At 37.5% G+C, this 23243-nt stretch overlaps 1 protein-coding gene across 4 annotated transcripts; it reads left to right on the top strand.

Moving 5' to 3' along the window:
• The first annotated feature begins 253 nt into the window (after positions 1 to 253).
• NSUN7 (NOP2/Sun RNA methyltransferase family member 7) lies at positions 254 to 23241 on the top strand. 4 transcript variants are annotated; one of them, XM_049792376.1, is made up of 15 exons: positions 254 to 319; positions 4199 to 4329; positions 4411 to 4487; positions 4690 to 5049; positions 5446 to 5504; positions 6852 to 6982; positions 9579 to 9731; positions 11006 to 11189; positions 12775 to 12985; positions 13614 to 13757; positions 14490 to 14591; positions 15145 to 15262; positions 18578 to 18695; positions 20305 to 20960; positions 22191 to 23241. In XM_049792376.1, exons 4-15 carry the CDS (start codon positions 4737 to 4739, stop codon positions 22237 to 22239), a joined length of 2238 nt encoding a protein of 745 aa, XP_049648333.1. In that variant the 5' UTR covers positions 254 to 319; positions 4199 to 4329; positions 4411 to 4487; positions 4690 to 4736; the 3' UTR covers positions 22240 to 23241. The 4 variants fall into 4 exon arrangements, with proteins under 4 accessions (XP_049648333.1, XP_049648350.1, XP_049648361.1 ...); XM_049792383.1 differs by having other exon boundaries at positions 304 to 319; positions 4205 to 4329; XM_049792393.1 differs by lacking the exon at positions 4411 to 4487.
• Positions 23242 to 23243: the final 2 nt, after the last annotated feature.

The raw sequence follows: 23243 nt of genomic DNA, 5'->3' as shown, positions 1-23243 counted from the left end.
TCGCCCCGTGCGGGCCTGTGTGGGTTTGGGGGTCTGTTTGGTTTTTTAAGGCCTTTCAGCCCAGTCTTTCAAGAAACCCTTTGCCTGTTTGCACGAAGAAGTATCTTTTTTTTTCTGTGTGACTGTACGATGAGTCGACAGGGACCGTTTCTCATAAACAAAGCGGAGTTGGGGAGTGGTCCCGTGGCTGACTTCTTTTCCTGACTTTCACTACTGATTTTCCCTCCTCCAGCTTAGTTCACTGAAGTTGGGGACAGTAGAAGCTTTACGATCCATTGAAACTCTGTATCAGACAGTCGCAGTTGATGTTAGAAAGCAGGTATGGTCACGTATACCCATCAAATTAATAAGACAAAAACTACAGTATATGGCTGTCAAGGATACTGTTTGTTGGTGTATGAGAAACCATGTCCGTGCTCACAGTGCCACTTTCATTAATTCCTGATAATGTGAATTAGTACTGGGTGGCCAGGCTACCTGCCATGCCTGATACAACACAGATGCTGTGGGGTTGTTTATTGTTTATCTTTTTTTCCTGAATTGTATAATGGTAGAGGCTACTGAAAAAGGTGGTAACTGAAGAAATAGGAAAAATACATGTATTCCTATATAAACAGAGGAATTGGTGACTTTGGGGAGGCGTGTGTGTGGAAATGCTTTACTATGCTGTGTAGTGAATAAATGTTATAGTTCTATTCACTTCATTAAGTCAAAGCTGGAGCCATCTTTCAAGCTGAGTGCTTATGATACACTAGTTATCTTTAAGTGAAGTTACATATACACTGGAATAATTTTTTTATCTGCTATTCTTGTGGATCTTTATTGTGTGCCACAAACACTGTATTATCTAGTGCTGTTAGTTCATAATTGCAAACCCATATGGTCTACGGACAGCTTCACTTGAAACTGAGACCATTCAAACCTATGAATCCATTTTTTCTTCAATCCCATTGGCAAGCATACTGGCTAAAAGGGTAGTGTATATCTGGTATTGCGAAGCAATGATTAAAACTCTCTTACATATTTAAGACTCTGCTGGTCTTGAGACAGTTCTGTTTGGTAGGCATCCTGTAAGGGTACCTGACAGATACCTGATGTGTTACTTTTTCCCAAATGGTTTAGGGAGTGAGAGAAAGGTTACCTTCAATGTCTTGCTCAAAAGAGCTTCCTCAGACCATATGCATAAATTCTTTGTCCTTTCTCACTCAGGTGCTCTTCCAGTGGCTTTCCTGTGGGCTTAGTCTTAGATGTGTTGAATGCTTCAAATACAGAGCCTGCCAGAGCAGCTGAGAGCTCCACTCAGTCTTTGGAAAAAGATAGGAAAAAATGTGAATGCCTTCAAGCTTCCTACCTTGCCCTGCCTGGCTGTAAAACAGTATAGTCTGATTTAGTTCCCCAGCCTCCTCTCTGGCTCCCACTCTGCTGTTGGAAACTTGCAGTCTTCTCATCTTTATTGCTATTGTTTGTACTTGGATAACAGTAACTTGTGTTACAGGAGTGTTATCTGCATCCATAATACAAGCCTTTTCAGAAGAGAGATTTGTACATCCATTTGCACAGATAACGCACACAAGAAGCACCTCCTTTGCCTTGTGAGCTACTGGTATTGCTCGTTGAACTGTTGTGCTAACAGCGAGTTGTCCTGATAGTTGTCAGCAGTTTAATGGAAGCAGAAGTGGGGAGATACTTTCTTGTCTGTTTTCTGTGCTGAAACAACCAATATTGTCCTGAGATAGGTGCTTGCTGTTTACAACAGGAACTCTAGGTGTTACGGAGAGCACCTTGTGCAGTAGCTGTCTGTTAAATTTTAGTCACATTTGTCTTTAAGTTCCCTTCTTCTGCATACCCTGTTACTACTCTAACTTGCAAATCTGATCAAGCTTAAGGAAAACAGTGTGGAAGTATATTGGCAAGAACTTGGAAACTTTACTGCAACAGCAAGTTTCTGCTTTGTAGATGAGGCAGTTGTACCTCTAGTCAGCCAGATAGATCACTGAGACTATGTATATATTTTTAACGTTGAGTCAATGTGCTAAGACTGTATGGAGAGATGCTGGATTTGGGTCCAAATCAGATTGATTTAGTGTTTGTAGGACTCAGGAATACTTTTCACATTCTTTCTTCATCTCTGTTCAGCGACACCCTAACAAAAAATTCATGTTTCATTTGAAGTCTTTCTTAACTAAACAATGGAAAAAAGTCTTTCTCAACTTGGAAGGCCATTCTCTCTTTTAGGAGAATGATGGCCGCCTTGGGACCTTGAGGGATTTTTTCCCCCCTCAATTGAGTAATCTCCTTGAGATTCAGCTCACTGATTCCATAGACAAAGGCAGGGTCTTTTCTCTCTTCACTAGTTCTTCCCGGCTGAGCTTCATGTTAATCAAGCTTGGTGTTCTCTGCTTGGCACAGAGTTCAGTAATCCAGGCTGTGATTTACAGGGTTGCAACCATGCAATGTGTCTGCACAGGGCGGAGCAATGTCATCTCATCTTTATTAAGATGACATTTGTCTTTTGGGAAAATGTATTCATCAAATCATCTTAATAGCAGTGTGTCTTGCAGGTCAGCAAAAATGGCTTTGGCAGAGAAAACACGAACAGTAATCGGGAACCCTACAAGTCTTGAAAATCCTGACACCACAAACATTAGTTCACTTGTTACGTATTCTGAAAAGGAATATTTTGTGTTCAGCTGGAGAAGGAGTTTGAGCTCCAGGTCCCTGTTAGATGCTGTCCTTGTTTCTGTGAACTCATACACATGTCTTCTGGTCAAATTAGCGTGAAACATCCTGAAAGCATTTATGATTTTTTTTCCTTTCTAAGCACAAGAGTTTCAATTTGGTTTAGGTAATCTGTTACTTTATTCTAGTGAAGAATAGTGCTTTCTTTTGATAGTGCTGTTTGTTCTGTTTCAATATGGCTTCATAAAATAAATTTACATCTGCTCCATGGATCCATCGCTGCTGCATCTGACACTAAGGGTGTTGGTGCTTGACTCCTACAAGAAGGAGCTATTTGTCTGAGGCCCAGGACCTCTGTAAAGAGACAGTAAAAGTGGCTTGTACAGGGTTAGCAGCTCTCAGTTTTGGGGAGCAAATCCTGGGAAAGGAGATGTGGCCTCCTCCACATGAGCCACCAGAACTCTGGAAGCAACACTGGTTGATTGTCTGGACCAAGCTGGGCTGGGTGAACACTGACTTGGGCTGGTCTTGGAGAAGGGAGGAAGGGACTGAGTGTCCTTGTGTTCAGGAAAGGGAGTTTGAACGGGGGAATGCTGGCTCAGCATGGGGCATTTCATGGCTGCCTGCTGGAGAAGTAACAGCTTGTGTTCCTCCTTTCCCCTCCAACCCTGTGTGCTGCCATCCTCCTTTGCTATGTTTTGTTTGAGGGGGGCAGGAAAGCAGAGACGAAAAAAAAGGATGCTGGGCAAGTACGTCTGACCCAGGGAGAAGAGGTATGTAATTTATCTTCAGGAATGTGGGGTAGCACAGGGAAAAAAAGCTTGAGAATGGTTGTACTGAACTAAATTATGTAGTAAAAGAGAAGATCCTTTCTGTTTGGTCAGAGTATCACCTTCTTTTTTGTATTTTTAGACTGGCAAAAAGAACAATTCTGCTATTCTGTGCTGTTAATCCTAAAAATATCTAGATCTGTTTGTTAGGACTGGATCCATGCCTAGCTTTCTGTGCTAAAGCTGCTAAATTCCTTATGATTCTTTTGTATTATTCTTCCCCAGACAAGACGACTGGTTTGGTTTTTTTTTTTTAAAAAGCTGTCCTCTGTGACTAAATTTGTCTTGGCTTAGTCCTCTTCTGAACATTTAACCTGACTGCTAAGCCTCCAAGTATTGTCATAAATGCCTATTATAACAACCACAGCAAGCAGGGTAAATCCAAGCACAGTGATGGACGTACTTTAAGTAGGTTTTATGTAGAACTTAAGTATGTTTTTGGATTCAACTAACACTAGGGCTTTTTATTTTTATTTTTATTGAAGCTCTATTCCACCTCTGGGGAAGGTAATTTTTATTTTATTGTTTATGTAAAATGTGTAGAAAATTTAAGAAACACCCATGGGCTTATGGAGAGTTGGATAATATCATCAGACTGTCAGAACGGATTTCCTGCATTTAAAATTGTGCTGTTTAGGTAATACATTAAATACATTGACACTTAGGTGATCTCTATTATCCATTTTTAGGAACAGATATGCGGTTTAGTGGACAAACATGTGGAATTCACTGCAGCTCTTTTCAAGATGGTTCTTCTTTGGAAGAGACGATGGCTGCTTTGACATTTCTGTAGTGCCTTTTTACTAAAGGAGAATTCCTAGTAAGAGATACTGTTCTGTCTGCAATAATGATGCTTCTTGTTAGACACAGAGAATCAAATCTCTGCGTATAGTCTGTTTAGGATCATTTATTGTAAAGCACTGGCCTCTTTGAAATAAGTACCCAGTCTTTGTATCTGCATTACTGAAAATAAATAAGGTAAGGAAACTATTATGAATACTTCTCTACTATATGTAAGGTGGTAGATGTGTAGAAGTATACATGATATAAGTATATATGTATTTGCAGGATTAGAGCCTAAAAAAGAAAATAAATTCTATTGAAAACTTGAAAATGAAGGGAAAATTGTATTCTAGTAAAAGACATTTTCATAATTCAATACAAACTTCGTTTTTTGCAGAGGCAGCAGGACTGTGACTTGCACTTATATGATCAGCAACTGGAAAAATGCCAAGTTCTAAAAGTAACTTGGTGTCTTTACATGAGGATGTTATAAATGATACTTCAGACTCGAGTGAAATAAAAATTTCAGATGAAAAAGGATCTGTTGAAAAAAGAAAAAAGACTCTGACTGAGAAGAATGGTTATCACGACTCCGTATACATAAATGCAGCTAAGATTTTTCAAGGCATTCATACCAAAAAGCGTAAGGATAGAATATTGGTGCGGTATGGTGATAACTCAGTACCTCCTACGCTGACTTTTAAAGATGAGTATTCCCAGCATGTATCTTATGAACTGGCTTTCAATGCTCTAAAATGTAAGTACAAAACTTTTCTAAGAATTGCCAACAGAAATGATGCAGCAGAGAAAATATGTAAAAAGAAAGTGTTTAGTTTCTGTCTGACAGCAGAGATATGGAGAATTTTTTGTTAAACTACAGGTTACTCCTAGACTGCTTGTATCCCTCAAATATTTGAATATATCTAAGTGTTGTTAGGATTTTGTGAAATCAAACATTTAAACTCTATACTTTTTCATGTAAAGGAATTATACTTATTTAGAGATGCTACTGTTTGTGATGAAAATTAAGGGCAAATTCAATGGTGTTTAAACTTCCAACTTTTTCTTTAGTGATTTGTAAGTTTTTCTTTTTCTTCCATAGAATCTTGTAGATTTCTTAGCATAACTTGTCAATATTTTCTTTTTTTTGCAGATCAAGATCTTCTTGAAGAAATATTGTTAGATAGTTGTGTTTACCCATGCCAGTCAATAGTAAGTGAACATTTTTGTGAGGAAGTAAATTTTGTGTTTTCTGAGTTGACGTAATTAGAATCTTTTCTGAGGATTCTGCAACATTCTTCAAAACAACACTTGTTGTTTTGTGGTAGCCTGAGACTGAAATATTGCTGCCCTTTTTGGTTAGTTGTCTAAAGCATCAATCTTCAAGGTACTAGATATGTTGTCTGTGAGATTCCTGTTGCACCTTACTGGCGGGAATCAAAACCTTCAGAGAAAGAAGGTAGGAGTAATACTTGCTCAGTGATGTTGTCCATGAGCCAGTCCATGTCCATGTGCTTTCCCTCCCAGCTGTGTCCCCTTGTGAGTGGGGAAAAAAGTCATGTTCCCTTCCTGTCCCTGGGAGTTGTAAAGCATGGAGTGAACCCCATCAGACAAAAGAATGCATTGAACCTATGTTTCATTTCCGAGGCAAACTGTACTGTATACAAATATTGTACTTGTACTGGCAAAAATTGGTCCAGTTTACTCTCTCAACATACTTTCCTGCTTTGACATGAAAAGAAAATTTAGAGCTGGCAGAGTAATCTGCTGTTCCTTCCAGTTCAGTCTTTGGTGCCTTTGAAAATTACAAGACATATTTGAACTGATGCTATTTGTGGAGATTGATGTGAGCAGGCAAATGATCTAACACGTGATTTTTGCCTTGTTTTTGTAAGGAAATAAGACTTACATGGTAACATTTTGTGTTTGGTGGTATTTCCCTAATAACTTGAGTTTTCTGGCTAATTTTGGTCATGTTTGTGAGAAGGTAAGAATTTTCAAAGGCATAAGAGCTGTAGGAATTTCATGAAAAGAGGTAGACAAAAGTAATTGAAATGCTGTTAATTACTGTCCCTAAGAAGGAGACGCTTCCTGGTTTAAACATTTAGACATGGGAAGGAGATTTTACAAGTGTCCCAACTGCAGAATGGTTGTTATATACTGAGCTTATTGTTTGTTATATACTGAAGAATCACCCAAGAGACAAACTGATAGACAGGGTTTTGTTGGCTTAGCTATTCAAGGAACTACTTTATAATGAGAATATAATTTCAGAGTTTAAATTCTGATAACATTAAAAGTTGTTAAGATATAGTATATTATCTGTGTGTATGGAGAATGTTTTTAATTTTGGTAAGCTAGAAAACTTTTAAGTTGTGTATTTTAGGTTAAAAAAATTCTTCAGTGTTTTACTTACTCTCCATGAGGAATTACTTTCATATTCTTATAAATAAGCATTTCACTGGAGTCTTTAATGCCTTTTGCATGGGAGACTGCTGTTTGATATGGATCTTTTTGCAGAAGGCATGCTTACTCTATCCAGTTGCTTTTCTGTTGCAGCCAGATGAATTAACCAGCTTGCTTGTTGTGATGCTTTATGACCTACAAGACCGAAAGTTTCAAGCACGAGAGATTTTTGATGAAGAGGAACCTGTAGCAGAAGTTCGGAAAACAGAGCGTTATCTATACAAGTATACATGCTAAGAATTTTTTTTATAATTGTAGAATCATTTTGGTTGGAAAAGACTTTTAAGATCTTTGAGTCCAACCATTAACCTAGCACTGCCAAGTCCACCACTAAACCGTGTCCCTTAACACCACATGTACATGTCTTATAAATACCTCCAGGGATGGTGACTCAACTTCCCTGGGCACCCTGTTCCAGGGCTTGACAACACTTTTGGTGAAGAAATTTTTCCTAATTTCGTAAATCTAATTTCCAATTTCCTAAAATCTAAGCCTCCCCTGGCACAACTTGAGGCCATTTCCTCTTGTCCTACTGCTTGTTACTTGGGAGAAGAGACCAGCACCCACCTCACTACAACCTCCTTCAGGTAGCTGTAGAAATCAATAAGGTCTCCCCTCAGCCTCCTCTTCTCCAGACTAAACAGCCCCAGCTCCCTCAGCCACTCCTCGTAAGACTTGTGCTCCAGGCCCCTCACCAACTTGGTTGCCCTTCTCTGGACACACTCCAGCACCTCAATGTCTTTCTTGTACTGAGGGGCCTAAAACTGAACACAGGACTCGAGGGGCGGCCTCACCAGTGCCGAGTACAGGGGAACAACCACCTCCCTGCTCCTGCTGGCCACACTATTTCTGATACAGGCCAGGATGCCGTCGGCCTTCTTGGCCACCTGGGCACACTGCCGGCTCGTATTCAGCCGGCTGTCGACCAGCACCCGCAGGTCTTTCTCTGCCAGGCAGCTTTCCAGCCACGCTTCCCCAAGCCTGTAGCGCTGCATGGGGTTGTTGTGACCCAAGTGCAGGACCTGGCACTTGGCCTTGTTGAACCTCGTATGATTGGCCTTGGCCTGTCAAGCCAGCCTGTCCAGATCCCTCTGTAGAGCCTTCCTACCCTTGAGCAGATCAATGCTCCTGCCCAACTTGGGGTCATCTGCAAACTTACTGAGGGTGCACTTGATTGCCTTGTCCAGATCATTGACAAAGATATTAAACAGAACTGGCCCCAATACTGAGCCCTGGGGAACATCACTTGTGACTGGCCGCCAACTGGATTTAACTCCATTCACCACAACTCTCTGGGGTGGGCCATCCCGCCAGTTTTTTACCCAGCGAAGAATATGCACATCCAAGCCACAAGCAGCCAGTTTCTCCAGGAAAATGCTGTGGCAGACACTGTCAAAGGCTTTAGTAAAGCCTAGGTAGACAACATCAACAGCCTTTCCCTTGACATAGAAGGAGATCAGGTTGGTCAAGCAGGACCTGCCTTTCATAAACCCCTGCTGACTGGGCCTGATCCCCTGGTTGTCCTGTACGTGCCGTGTGATGGCACTCGGGATGATCTGCTCCATAACTTTCCCCAGCACCAAGGTCAGGCTGACAGGCCTGTAGTTCCCCTGATCCTCCTTCTGGCCCTTCTTGTCGATGGGTGCTGGTATATATTAGCAGAAATACAGATATGTATAACCAATACCTTTTTTTTTATAATTGTCAATATTACAGATGTCTTTCAGCTTCAAATTTTGTGGGCTTTGTTTTTATTTTTAATGAGAACCTTGTCTGAAAGGAAACTTTCATATTCCTATATTTAAAAAAAATACAGCTAACAAACCATCTTTATATTGTGGATTATTTTGCTAGAAAAAGGTGTCTTATTTTGGAGTTGCTGAAACTGTTTTCATAGAATTTTAGAAAAGAAATACTCAGTAAACATGCATAAATATGAGTGTGATAGAGTCAAGACATCATGGAATGGAATAATGCCGATTCATTTAGCAATACTTCTATTATGGAACTTTGTTAAATATTTATTATTTTAAGTAATTAGAAAAAAAAAGAGGAGGATATGTGAAGTAGACATTTTAAGTGGTGTTCAAGTATTTCTTTTGTCAGTCTATTGATGAACTCAACAGGCATTTGCGGGACAAAATTGTGTTGCTGCTGGATTTAGAATAGCCCCAAAAGTTAATGACTATCATAAGTGCAAGGTATTGCTGGAGGGCAGTTAGTAACATACTTTGACTTCTGAAGTAGCTCACCAGCAATTTTTATTTGCTTTGAAGTATCACATATCGAGATTATGCATAAAGCTTCTGGGAAGAAAAGCCTGGGAATATTTTCTCTGATGTTTTCACATAATAATAATAATAAAACTGACTCCTGGTTGCCATCATACATGTGTTGTTTCTGTACACATTCAGAGGTCAGCTTTCATCAAATGCTCATTCTGCAAATATACATGTATTTATATCTTCAAACACACATAAAACTCTGGTGATTTTATTCCACAGATTGCAGTTCCAAAACATTTACTTCTTTTTTTAGCTTTCTGAGAAAATGGATATATTTGGGAGTCATCTGTCGTAATTCCAGTCCCTTGTGCATGGAAGTAAAGTAGTCTCAATTATGTTCTACGACCTTGCATCTACCATTGTTTGGGGTAGAAAATGTCCTATAACTGTGTATTTTCTGTAACAACATGCAAAATGAGGCCTCACATTTGGTTTTGGTTTCTGAGCAAGATAGTATTGTAACAGAAATGTAGCACTTTAGTAGCTGATGTAAACATTTACAAAACTTACTAAACTTGTGACTATGCTTTTGTAGCTTTAGGACCAAACTGGCAGCTGCGTTAGCAAGGTGTCGCATCAAATATGGTGCTCTATCAATTGAATACATTCTACCAGAAATCGTACGGAAGCAGGAACAAAGGGCTTCTGCTTTACCTTTATGTGTTTGGATAAACACATTTAAAATCAGGTAAGATCTTTAAAGTATCATCTAATATTGATGTTTTTACAGGTGTGGTGATATTACTACACACTTGTTTTAGAATTTCCAGGTTATATTATTAACAGCAATTTCAATTTCTTACAGTAAAATCTGCTTAGTCCAGTGACATTGCATTATGTTTGTTTGTAATTTTTATATATTGCAGTAATGGTATTCATAAACTGTAACAAAGTTGTGAAACAGTTTTTCTTACTATTCTGTTGCTTGTGGGGGTCTTTCACCAAATAAATGAGGAAATAAAGTTAGAAAAAACTATATGGGCAACTAAACTCTGACAAAAAAAAAGAGAAATATTCTTTAAAAGTGGGTGTATTACCGTAAGCCATAACATTGGCAAAGGGTGTTAAGACAGTTACAATACTTAATACTGGTGGTTATTCTGTAAGGATAGTGTACACTTGAAATAAAAATACTGTTTTAAAAATCCCTATATTCAGTGGGCTACCATATATGTAACACTGGTGTTCCTAGTTCTGTACTAACTGATACATGAACCATACCAGGTTATCCTTTTACCTATTTTGTTAGACAGGTTATCCATTTTATTATGTTTTCAATAATTTTGTTTTCATGCTCTTGTCTTGGACCAATGTTCTGTGCTTAGGTTAGAGGCTCTTCAAGACAGAGAAGGTGTCTCACTCTGGTTGTGATTTTGCAACCCTTAAGTAAGACTGAACTAAAAGCCACTGCACTGATTCTGTGTTTAATGTACCATTATAAGCTTATGGCACTGTCTGAAACTGCATTTCAGCAAACAAGTCTTGGTGTATATACACCTTTAAATCTCTATGCTATTTGAATTGCAAAGCTTAGCATTTATGCCTTCATAACATTTACACCAGGATTATTTGAGTTACCAGTCATTAAATTCATTGGCAAGCTGGGCTAAATTGAAAGCAATTGAAAGAACTAAACTATTTGAGCAGTAAATTTGCTACAGTGTCTCCTGAGCACATGGACATTTATGTCTTGATACTTTGAATCATCCTCTGGAGACACATACCTCTTTCTTAATTTATTTTATCAGACTTACAAACTTAATTGTTTCAAACCAGAACTTGTATGCCTAAAATAGAGTGAACTTCCCTACTGCATTAGGCAGTGTTGCATTTTTTTAATATATATATACATATGCATATACACACACTAAACAATAAAAGGCAAAAATCTATATAATCAGTGTGAACTATATTGCTTAAGTAACTGTTGTATATTTAATGGCCAGAGTTGTATGTTAACAGCCTTCAAGATGTTTTCAGAGATTTGAAGAAGAAGGGCTTCACAAGAGTTGAATCTGTGTCAGACTTCGACCATTATACGTACTGTATGGACCAACATTGCCACGATGTATTGGTTTTTCCTTCCTCTCTTAAAGAAGAACTGCTTAACTTAGATCTTTTTGCAGATTGCAAACTCTTACTGCAGGTGAGTTGATGGCACCCTTGAATAATATGATCTGCAAAGTAAAATAATGCCTTGCATTAGAATGAGGTCATGTATTGTGTGACTGTCCTATTAAATCAGTCAGGCAGCAACATACGCTCAAAAGGTTTTGGGCGTTTTTAATAATCAGGAGGTTAGAAACTGATTCACTTAAATTTAGCTTGCAAATGTTAATGCTTATAATTGATAGCTACAATTAAATTAGTACAATGTTTCAAATTTAATCTTAAAACTGTTGAAATAAACATCAAAGGTGGTCAAAGAGGCAGTCTCACTTCTGAAAATGTGAGGAAAGTTTCTATGTAACTCTACATGCATTACCCTGAGTTAGTAGATAATAGTGTGCTAATATTAGAACATCTCTTCCTCCTCAACTGCATATTTGTGATGGACTGATGATGCTTCTTTGTATTTTGTGCAGTGTGGTTCTTAAGTCTCCATAAACCCCACTTGGTCTTTTTCCTGACTTGCTATCCTTAGCCTCCCCAGGCAAGATTGGTTGGAGGTTCCTGTTGTAGAGTGGTGGTTTGGAGTAACCCTGCAACAACACACAACCGCAAATTATCATGATTCTTGAGTGCTTGACAGAAACATTTCAAGGAGCATTTTCACTTGATGCTTAGCATTTTCCGGAAATTTTAGCCTAAAAATTTATTACCCACCTTACAAAGTAATTCTGAATATCTCATTTCAATGTGTATATTTTAAATAGAAGACTTGCAGAAAAGAACTATGCATGACAGCGCCATAGGTCACCAGAACAAATTCTGAGTGTTACTACTTAAGAATATTCAAAGTTAGGAAACAGAACCCTCAAAAACTCATCTCTCTCTGGTGGGGTAGGGTGGTACTTGAATAGTGTAAGTAGATAGGCAGACATTAATGGGAACTTAAAGGTTTAGCTTTTTTTTTTCCTTAACACCAGTATTTGCCAGATTTGGTGCAAAACTTGGTACCTGTGGTCCATATTTTCACTCTTTGCCTTTTTAACTCATTTGATGGAGATAATGTTTGATATGTATCTCTCTTTTCAGCATCTGTAGTATGAGATCATTTACTCTTGTAAACATGCTTTTTGCATTCAAATCTGCCTCTGTTCAAACCTCAGAAGAATCTTAGGTTTTGATCCATAAGGGCTTGATTTCTTCTATAATTATCTTCAAGAGCTGTGTGAATAGTTCTGCATTTCTCTGTTAAGCTGCCTCTGAGGATGAATTTTGCATATTGTCGCCTATGTTTGTCTTTTCTGGAACTGGCTGTCACTAAGTGTTCCTCCTTATGGAGGTGATACGCACTTAACATTTATTTTCACCTATGGATGTTATGCTTTCTTATACATTAGTTAGAATTATTTAAATTTAGTGAGTTTAACTTAACTTAATAAGATGCTTGGGTTTGTACTTTATTTAATTGTGTATTAGCAGCTATCCATGATTAGTTTTTCTCGTCACCTCTTTCCAGTTTGTCATGAAAACAATGAAATACTTTCCTGATTTGGAAAGGAAGGTTGGCACTCACAGAAACCAAATTAGTTGGTCATATTTAATTTTGTGTCATTATTTTCTAGGATAAGTCTCGCAGCCTTGCTGTACACTCTGCACAGGCACTGTTAAATATGGATGATGACATTATAGTGGCTCACGTAGGTTCCCATCTGACCATTGCCCATATGTCAGTGCTGACAATTCACAGCATGTCCAGAATTTTTGTTTGTGGTGTAAAATCTTCAGCAAAAGCAGATGAACTGAGGAACTTGTTCAGTCACATGGGATGTAAAAGTAGGTGTTAAAACAGTTGGTATGCATAAAGTATTGTAATGTAGATGTTTGTGATATCTATAAATACAACATACTTAAATCAGGATTCAGAGATCTCGTTTGAGGATTTGGGGAGGGCAGTAACAACTTATTTTTTTTCACAAGGTGAACTGACAACTTTTCAGCTACAATCAAGTTAATCAAAGGTTGCAGATTAACTGTCATAGATGCAGGCTCCTGAAATGTCAGGGTGAAGTTTTCCATATGAGTAGTTACTGTATAGTGGTTGGCTTAGCTGGGAACTTTGGGGTCTATTTATTTGGTGTCTTGGCTGTTGCTTACAGTCTGATTTTCACCTGTTTCTGAGAGTGGTAATCCAAAACACATGTACATGTCTGGTTTACCCAGAGGACACAGAACAGAATACAACAGGACTCCGGAACCCCATGAGCAGAATTTTCAGTGGAAGATGCTAACGTCTAGTCCTTCAATCTATTTGAAATCAGTGTGACATACTTCAGAGGATCTGGGTTTAGCAGGCTGTAGCTCTATGGAAGTCCGTGTAACATCAGCCTCTTCACCTTTATTACATTAAAATTAGGCAGGCTTGCTTGCATGTGGAACTGTTGAGGTTTTCCCTATTTTTCAGATATTCAGTTGTTACATGAAGACTTTACTGAGATTGGACCAACAGACCCAAGACTTCAAAAGGCAAAAGTTATTTTGCTGCTACCCCAATGCTCTGGACTGGGTGTTAGCAATCCAATAGACTTTATTTTAAATGAACATGGAGGTAATTTTTGATACAATAGCTAGCTCATGATTTCTGGTAGAAACAGTATTCAAGTATTGTGGTCTGGACATCGTAGCTCCTTCAGTAAATTGTATCATTTTATAAAATACCTTTTTAGACTTATTTTTTTTTAACTACTATAAAACATAGTATATTAAATAACTTGCATAATTCTGTATGTGTAATGTAGATGCAGGCTACTATGGAAATACAAACAAGAATAAATAAATTACCCAGATTTTTCCACACAAAGTGAGCAAAAACATATTTGGGCTATCTTCAAGAAAACAAAGTCTTTCTAGGTGGCACTGAAGGATTAAGAGTGTTTTGTAAAGGCAATTTCAAGTCAACAGTATGAAGTTTGAGGGTTCTTCTGGGGAGCAGAGTGTATATAGGCTTTCTTTTAAAGTAAAAAGACTAGAGGCAGAAAATATATTTCAAGATACCAATGAATATATATAATTTTCCCTCAGTTACATTCCTTTATTGATTGTTTGTATAAGTCTATTCACTATTTTCATTAAATAGAAACAAATAAGAGACAGTAGTAATTACAGATAAAGAGGGAAAGAAGAATCATTTAGGTGTTCCTTGGTATTGTAATTCATAAAACCTACCTTCCCGCAGCACTAGTAATAATCAGGTCTGTTACCAAAGCATTTTCTGCAAACAGCTGAATTTTAGGACGCTAATACAAGTTGTGTTAATAAATTTACAACTCTTTGCATTTAGATGCAGGATTGCTAAGAGATGTTTTACAAGGATCTGTATCTGAGGATAAACTCAGTATTCTTGCTGAGAGGCAGCTTAATGAGTTGATGCATGCAATGAAATGTAAGTGTGCTAGCTCTTGGATTTCTGGGAACACCTTGTACTATCAATTCCATTGTACTGCCACCAGTTTTTATATAGTTAAAAATATGCTGATTACTCTATTAGTTAACAGTAAGTGTGTAACCAACCCCCCTAAATAATGATCTCAAGTTTAAAGGTGTATCTGTGTCCTAGTACTCACCAGCCTTTAATGCAATAATCTTCAGCATTCTGCAGAGAACTGGCTTACTGGCTTAGTCATACTCTGCTTTGGAAAAGTTGTAAATGTAGTCTGACTCCATCAGCATGCTGCCACATTTCCCCTTGCCTCCTTTGGTAGCTGTGTGAAAAGACTGGATGCAGCCCTGAATTTCTGCTGAAATCTGCAAATATTCGAAAATATTTTAATTATTAAAAACCACTAGAGATTGAATACTCATGTGTGCAGGAGGATATATTTTTATTGGTAAAAATGACATCCAAGCATAATTTTTATGCTGGTTTCAGTCCTTACTAAATCACTGTGCATGAAGAATTTGAACTGTAGAAAAAAATTTGTTTGTTTGTTTTGTAGTTAACAAAGTACAAGCTATTGTTTACTGCACTTGTTCTGTTTACCCAGAAGAAAATGAACTAGTAGTGAGAAAAGCACTGGAATCTGGAGTGGAAGGAAATAAAGTACAACCATATAGGTATGGAATGAGTAGTTTTGTCTATGGAGAAATTAAGTGTAACTTTAAATTGTAGCATAATTCTTATCCTAGACTGATCTGTGTCTTGCATTAGATTAACATTTAAAATAGTTTTTTGCTGCCTTTCATTGCATTCCTTTTGATGTTACAAGAGTACTAAGTAGCATCCTCTTGACTTTTTCATCTAATATTTTTGTTCCCATCTGAAATCAAGATGGGAGAAAAGCATCACTGGTTGGAAGTAACATTATGGTGAGCTTCTGATAGAGCTATTGCTTTCATCCTATGAGTTTTCAAAGAATAAAGCTAATTTAAGATAAAATGGAGACTAGAAGTCAGGGAATTTCCTAGCGTGCTCTCAGCTTGTCACCTAGAACGATCAGTTTCAAAGGAAAAAGAAACGAAGTCTTAAAATGTGAGACTATAGAAGCATAAGAACCTCCACTGTAGGATTGCTCATCCCTATATTCAGGTGAATTACTTTTGGGGGGACAGGTTACAGTAAGAGAACATCCTGTGTAATTATAACAAATATATATGGAAAAAGTACGTGCATTGTATACTTTATATGTAGTTAAAACCTGTCAGCTGTCACCCCTGTCAGCTGGAGCAATTGTTAAAAGACTGATGCATACTTTCTGGATTTTCATTTCAGTCACAGTAGATAAATGCAAACAGTTGGCACTTGCTTGCACATGGATACAATAGTTGAGTACAGGATGCAGGTTAAAAGAGTTTATATTGCCAAAAGCACAGGAAAGTAATACTGTATTTTTAGATTTTATATTATCTTAGATGATGTTAATGATTTGGCCATTGTGGGGAAAGGTACTGTGGTTCAAGATACCATTCAGTGTGTTTAAATTTTGCATGATTAAAATGGTAAATGTTAACTGGTGCCAGTCCAAAGAATTTTAAAGAGGTATGTTATGCATAATGTTAAGATACAGTACAAGAAAACACATCTTTCTTCCAAATCACCAATAGAAAAAGAGCAGCCTGCTTGAAATTTTACACTAAATGGGATGAAACCAGGGTATGTCTTGCCAATGCTGCTATGCTAGTCCGAAAGGAGTTTTATTGTAAACTGTGTTTTCCTTTGTGATCTGAAATTTTGTGACATCTCTCATGTCTTGACCTCTATGCAGATGTTACTGTGTGGGGAGGACTAGGGGGACCTTGGAATAGAATTCTCTGAATTACTTGAACACAAATAATACATCAATTCATTACAGAATTTATATTAAAAAACAACAAAAAAAATCTGACGTTTTTTTCCCAGAGCTTTAATTTTTTTCAGAAAAAAAAATCCCCCTTGTCTAAAACAACCCCCTGCCCCCAAAGCCAAATGAAAATCTATTCAGCATTTTGCAGAAACATAATGAAATTTGTCGTACCCCCAAATTATACTTTTACTTTCAAATACAAGACATTCTCAGATGGTAAGAAAGGGAGAATACAATTAATTACATCAGGATTTTTGCAGACCTGAGCAAATTTGTGACTGAAGACTGATTGAACTTTGTAAATGATGATTCCAGAATCAGTTCCTCTTTTGCTGCCATGCATGTATCTTGGATGTTTTCATGCATAGTTCTTGCTACAAATAAAGCTGCTGGTAACCAGCATAAACAGAGCAGTAATAGAATATCATAAATAAAATATGTAGTGTGATTATGCTTGTCTTAAGATGAAAGCTCAAGCTGTTTAAGGTGTCACAGTTCCTTGTATACTTTCCTTAGAATTAATTAGGTAACTTATTTGACTAAAAGAATGCAGGATAGAATGAAAAACTGTTGCAGAATTATTAGCCTGTGTTCACAGTAGTGTCTTTGAGAGGTCGAATTATACTAATAAAACAACATGTGTGATCATTGCAGATCTATTTAATATTAATTTCCTTTTCCAAGGAATTGGAGGGCTTTCAGGAAACTCTTAGGCTTGTTGTGCTTATGTGTATTACATCTTTTGGAATTACTCTGCAGTACTGGAGTGGTGCTGAACCAAAGTAAGGCTATGCTGGAGTTTGGGGGTCATACAGCTGTGAAATTGTAAAGGTGATTTCAAACATGAACCCACTGTCTCAGCTGAGTTTACCTTAAGACTATGACAGTTCATAACAAGGCTTTACCTTATGTAAGGGTACACACTGTGAACAGGTGTGTATAGAGATGTAAACTATTCATGCATTTCCCTTTGGTCTATCAAATCTGAGTTAATTTCTGCATCAACTTTCAGGGTCAGACCATCCATTAAAGGGATTCCTGGTAACACTAATCTGTAGATACCAATCAAAATAAAGAGTATCACTTTTTTTCATTGAATAGCCAGATCTAAAAGCAAAAATCTCCTATGTGTCGTAGGATATAGAGTTTTATTTAGTAATGCAAAGAGGATGTGAGCCTTGCAGTCTGTTTTACCACGTTCTGAGGGACATGCAAAAACTCTAGATTACAGTGAAAACTTGGGAACAAACAGTTTTGCAGACTTCCCATTAGAAATGAACTAGCCAGCCAAATCAGGACATTGCTTACAAATATCAAATGCATTTCTCTGTAACTGTCTTTGAATAAAGCTCTGTCTCAAGAGGATCACTGGAGCATTGAGGAGGGGCATTACCTTACAGTCCTCAGCAGTGCAAAGAGGGGGGGTAATAATTGCATAAGGACGTTTTGATAGCATTTTCTGTACTGAAACAGCTTAGTACTAGTTCAGTAGCTTTATAAGCTGAGTCCTTAAGGCCTGTTTTACAACAGCTAGGGATTACTGGAATACAGGGAGAACATGAGAAAAGGCTAGTTCTGTCTTCGTCACCGATGCATTGCAAAACTGTAAATTTGAAAAAACAGCACTCAATTATTACAAATAGGCAAATTTTTCTAACCTAAGAGTTTTAGCTTAGATAGATACATTATTTATTATGAGCATATATTTAATAACTCAAAGTCAACACCTTTGCCATTTCTGTGTGCTGCTTAGTCTTTTCAGAGCATTCCCCAACTTCATAGACAACTTGTAATTGCAGACCTGAGAAAGAAGTTCTTAATTATTTTCATACATATTTATTATCTGGTGGTTAATATACTTAATTATTGGAATGGAAAAAAATTAAATGGGAATTATTGGAAAAAATGGGATTTTTTTTTTTTAAAACAAATTCTTATGTCTTGAATTGCAGAATTTTAAAATGAAGATAAGGCTCTTTAACACTGTCATTGAAAGACATAATTTGGACATTACTTCTAATATATCCTTGTTTATTTCCTTTTATATCCTTAAATATTATTTTCTGGTAATTTGTTTATTTTTTTACAGGCTTATTCCTCCTGTTTTTTCTACTTGCTCCAATTCAAAGGGTTCCACTGAAACTTTTTTCAAAATGGAGCCATCAGAAATTTCCAGTGGCTGTTTTCTAGCTATTCTAGCAAGAGAGGTAAGCTAAGAAAATTACCATTTAAAAACACTTAACAGAAAAAGAGTACTGCTATTTTCAACAAAAGAATATATGAAGTGGAACAATTAAAAAAAATCATGGCTGTTCTTTAGTTGTCTTAAGAACAAAGAATAGGCGAGCAGTTGAAATGTGCCACTTGTAGAGTTTTCTGCTGAGCAGAGCTTTCCAACATGTGCCTTTTCTTCTGGAGCTATTCCTGATCAGAGCAGTCTCTTGATCTAAGTCAGTGCTAGGCACATCTAGAGGAAATATATTGTTGCTGTCACACCTTGGGATGAAATACACAGCGTGATTAGAATCCTGATAAATGATGTTTAGTAAAGTTATTTGCTATGTCTGTACATGTCACCAAGATTTGCCAGTATCCAAGCAGACAGTGTCACCTGTAGGGATTTAGACTTCAATATAATTTGAATAAAGTAGGTATGAATATGTTTCTTTCCAGAACTAAGGCATATGCAAATCTGGCTTGAAAGGCGGGGGCTTTTGCTGAGTAAATGGAAAAGTCTTGGCATGATTACTGAGGAAAGGCCAAAGGACTAGTTTGCATCTCTGAGCATCAACATTTTCCTCTTACGTCTGAGAAAAGTAGGACTTTTCACCAAAAGAGAAAGGGGGGGAGCTGATTAGAATTTCATTGAAAATTAAAGGTTTGAGATCTTATTTGGTTATTTGTACCACTTTCTGTCCTACTGCAATTACAGTGCCTGAAAGAAGCTTGTGTCTTGGGGGAAATTAGAAGAGAAGATTTTATTAAGAGCAAGAGAATCACATATGAAAAGCCTTTCAAGTTATCTATTATTGACCTCTTTTTTTCAATGATGTAAAATATTTTTTAACCTGGCTCCCTGAGCTAATAAGTTTTATTTAATCATGCTGTGTACATCTGTCTACCATATTGCTTCCCTCCTCTAATGTACAGAAGCAATTGCTCCTATGGCCAATTTTTAGGTGATTCTAGAAATTAACATCTTCCGCAAGGCAGAAAACATCTGTTTATAATTTAAACTGAAATTTTTGGTTTACAGAAACCTTCTTCTTGGCTAGTTGAAAACAGTTTCTTCCCCATTGCTTCCCTTTGTATATTTGGATGTTGACCTGGTTCCTAGTTAATCTAGTTTGAGATTTCCTTGCTTATGTATTATGAGCAATGATTTTCATTATAATGAAAACTGTTCATGTTTAATGTTGATAATATTTCTGTATTTTAGTAACTATTTCTAATACACACACACTCTCTTACATATCTATATATACATGTATATGCATGTTACTACAGACACGTTACAAAGCACGTCAACGTAGGAGACATGTAGTACCAAGTCCAGAATTTAGTTTCCCCTCTTCAGGCCTGTAGAGGGCAAAGTCTCCGCAGAGCAAATGCTCAGATACCTCTTTACACAACAGTCACATTCTTAATTTCTTGAATAAATAGTCTGGTTACCATTTATCACATGTGACTTAAGTCTGCTAGATTCTGCCCTAGTTGGCTTGTGGAGTAAATTCTGAGGAATCTGGGATTAAAGTACTGATGTTGCAGCTCTGTGTTGTGGCTTAAATTCATTGTTGTCTCCTTTGAAATTTTCAGAAAGATCCTTCTGAAAATGTGTCCGTTAAAGACATTTTGGCTCGTGCTGCAGCAAAAGGACTACTAGACAGCACTGTTGTACAAAAATCAAAGGAAGACAAGAAAAAGCAGAAAGTAAAACAACGTAGATGTAATATTACTGGTAGTGGTATAGATCGGAAGATTGCAGAGTTCCTTCACCATCAAAATGTATCTAGTATTAAGGCTGAAGTTCCTGTGTCTAAAGCAGTCAGTAACGTGCAACAAAAGAATGTGAACCGAACAAACAGCTACGTTCAACTAAAGAAATCTATCAACCCCATTTCAGACACAGCTCTGCCTAAAGTGCTGAAGCACACATCTCATTTGTCGTCTATGGGCAAGGCATATGACAGACAAACACTTGCTAGAAAGCCGCGCACAGAACGTAAGAGGGTTGTATTGAAGCCTGTGGAAATTGTTTTACCTCCAGTGATAACGCCATACTTAAGTTCGCAAGGAAACAAGCCCAGGGTTTCATCAGCTCGTCACTGCTTTCATGGGTGGACTGAAGCAAAGGGTTCAAGTGGCAGGATACTCCCACCAACTGTGTCTAAAGTAGTCAAGCCAGCTGTGCTTAGCCGTCCTCAACCATGGCTGCAAGAATCTTCAAACTTCGCACTACCTTTATACAGAAGGTAAAGATTCCTGTATATATTAATCAATGCACTGAGATTACAGTATACCTTTATGCAGGATAATCTTGCTGTGGGAAAGAGATACGTTATGGGATATTTGCATAGAAATAGCCATGTTAGTAATTTTTAAACCAGTAATCACACTTTAAAGTGAATGGAGCTCAGCTGCATAAGGCTGATAAATGGTTAGGGGAAGTGAGGTCAAAAAACTATAGCTTCTTGCTGTACGCGTCAAAGTGACAAGTTAAAGCATACACTCTGTCCCACCCCCCCGCCACCTGCATAGATCTGCAGGAATACTCAATTTCAAATTGATTTTTTTAAAGTGAGACTGCATTTTGTAAGTGGCTATTTCTCTTTACAAGTACTAGATACCATTTTTATGAGTTACTGTTTACACACTGACATGTGGAAACTAAGCCTTGCACAGTAAGACAGTTAGCTCACCTTTATTTCTAAAACTAGATGTAACATTTTGTACAGGCAACTCACCAAGTACGCTAAAGCCTGTGTATAGGCTTTCTAGTACATACCCCCTTCTTACCCCCTTGGTTTCTCCTCAGGTGTGCTTCACAATATTTACAATAAAAACTACATAAAATAGTCTCATGCTAAAAATACTGAATTGTCATCATAATGTCATGTCAGACTATGTCACGGCTCATAACTGTTTTTCACCAACTTTCTTAACACAAGCAGTTCTTAGTTGAAAAGAGCTGCTACTGTCAAGTTACTTTTATAAATGTTACTACTAGTCAGCTAAATAATGACTGAAAACAGAGTGAGTAGTTTGTCTGTCTTTGGAAAGGTAGCAAATACAAAATAGCTGTAAAATATCTACAATTGTCTGTCTTACAATCTAAGCAGAGGATAGAAGGGACACACAGAGATACTTTTAACAATAAGCTGATTTAGTGTTAAATGTGGACAGTATAAAGAAAGAAAATGGCAAACAACGACAGGAGGACAGTAAGAGGACCCTCAAGAATTGCATTTAGATTAGAAGTGTTACAGAAATGAAACAAATACAGCATAGCAATACAGACAGGCAAAGGTAGCTGTGGCCCAGAAGATCAATTTTCCTCTACGCAATCATTTAAGATACTTGGCAAGAGTGTTGCCAGTAGCATCAACAATATGGTATTGAATCTTAACCTATTTGCCATACAGGTCTGGATTTAGACCCACCCGGAGAAAACGTTCTAACAGTTCTGTGTTTTCTTCACCCAGACCAGTCAATGTAGCTGGATCAGCACTACCTTTAGAAGAAAGGATGTGAATGATACTACACCAGCAGCGTAGACAGCTGGCTCTTGTTCATCAGATAAAACTCATTGCTTCACTGAATCAGTGAAAATTTCTTTTAGCATTTTAATCTGAGCCAGCTGTCCTATTCAAAAGTGTCACTCACCTGCTGCATATCCCTATGAGTAACCTATGCTCCTTACCTGTTCCAGTAAAAGGATGAACTCTGCTCTTGTTTCTGAACAAACTTGTAAGGACAGATCTAGACATGCTCACATGCAACATGTAGAACTGGGAAAAAAAATAAAAAATCCCTATTGTATTTCAAAACCATCTTGGAGGAGGAGGGGTTTTACGTGTTAAATAAAAGGAATGGACAGTAAGGAGATTTTTTTTTTCAATATGGTTGTTAAAAGCTTAAAATAAAATTAGAGATTCTGCGGTAAGAGACCTAAACTATTTTTTAAAATCAAAATCTGTATCATTCATTATTAAATATAATTAAAATTACTTGTAAAAGAATGTACATGTGTCTGATGACAGAATTACTGAGCTACTTATGTAATATGCATCATGATGTCCCACAGTCAGCCTCATCTTGCTTTCAGGAGTCTGTGTCTTTGAAATGTTATGGAGGCTTAACCAGTTAGAATCTTGATGTCTTACCAAGAGTATCAAAGAGCTGGTCTGCAGATCAGCAGCTTACTTTGTAAGCACCAAATATCATGTGGTGGCAACATCTGGGACTGACTTCAGGTGGCTTGTAGGTAGAAGTCTGTATGCTCAGTTAAACACCCGATGACTTTTTGCAGTTTTAGCATCTTATGTAACTAACGTTCTGTACTCCAGTTATGTATTTGTAATTTTCAACTAGAAACTGTTGATTCTGCTTTCCAGATACAAAAGTATCCATAGTACTGTTCTTGCCTTTACACCACCAGTATGTTTTCCCCTCCCCTCAACCACACTTTGGAACAAAAGAAATAAATTTCCTGTTTCATGGACCAGTAACAGTTGACACAATCATTTTATGCAGCT

The sequence above is a fragment of the Accipiter gentilis genome, chromosome 3 (genome assembly GCF_929443795.1).
Source record: "Accipiter gentilis chromosome 3, bAccGen1.1, whole genome shotgun sequence".
In the NCBI taxonomy this organism is placed as follows: Eukaryota; Metazoa; Chordata; class Aves; order Accipitriformes; family Accipitridae; genus Astur; species Astur gentilis.
This window is presented reverse-complemented; position numbering and strand designations above follow the sequence as displayed.

What these genes read in the sequence shown, in the direction of transcription:
- NSUN7 (XM_049792393.1), top strand. Translation starts at nt 4,737, where the DNA reads ATGCCAAGTTCTAAAAGTAACTTGGTGTCTTTACATGAGGATGTTATA. An exon ending in ACAGAGCGTTATCTATACAA is followed by an intron (nt 6,983 to 9,578) that starts GTATACATGCTA and finishes ATGCTTTTGTAG; the next exon opens with CTTTAGGACCAAACTGGCAG. An exon ending in ATTGCAAACTCTTACTGCAG is followed by an intron (nt 11,190 to 12,774) that starts GTGAGTTGATGG and finishes ATTATTTTCTAG; the next exon opens with GATAAGTCTCGCAGCCTTGC.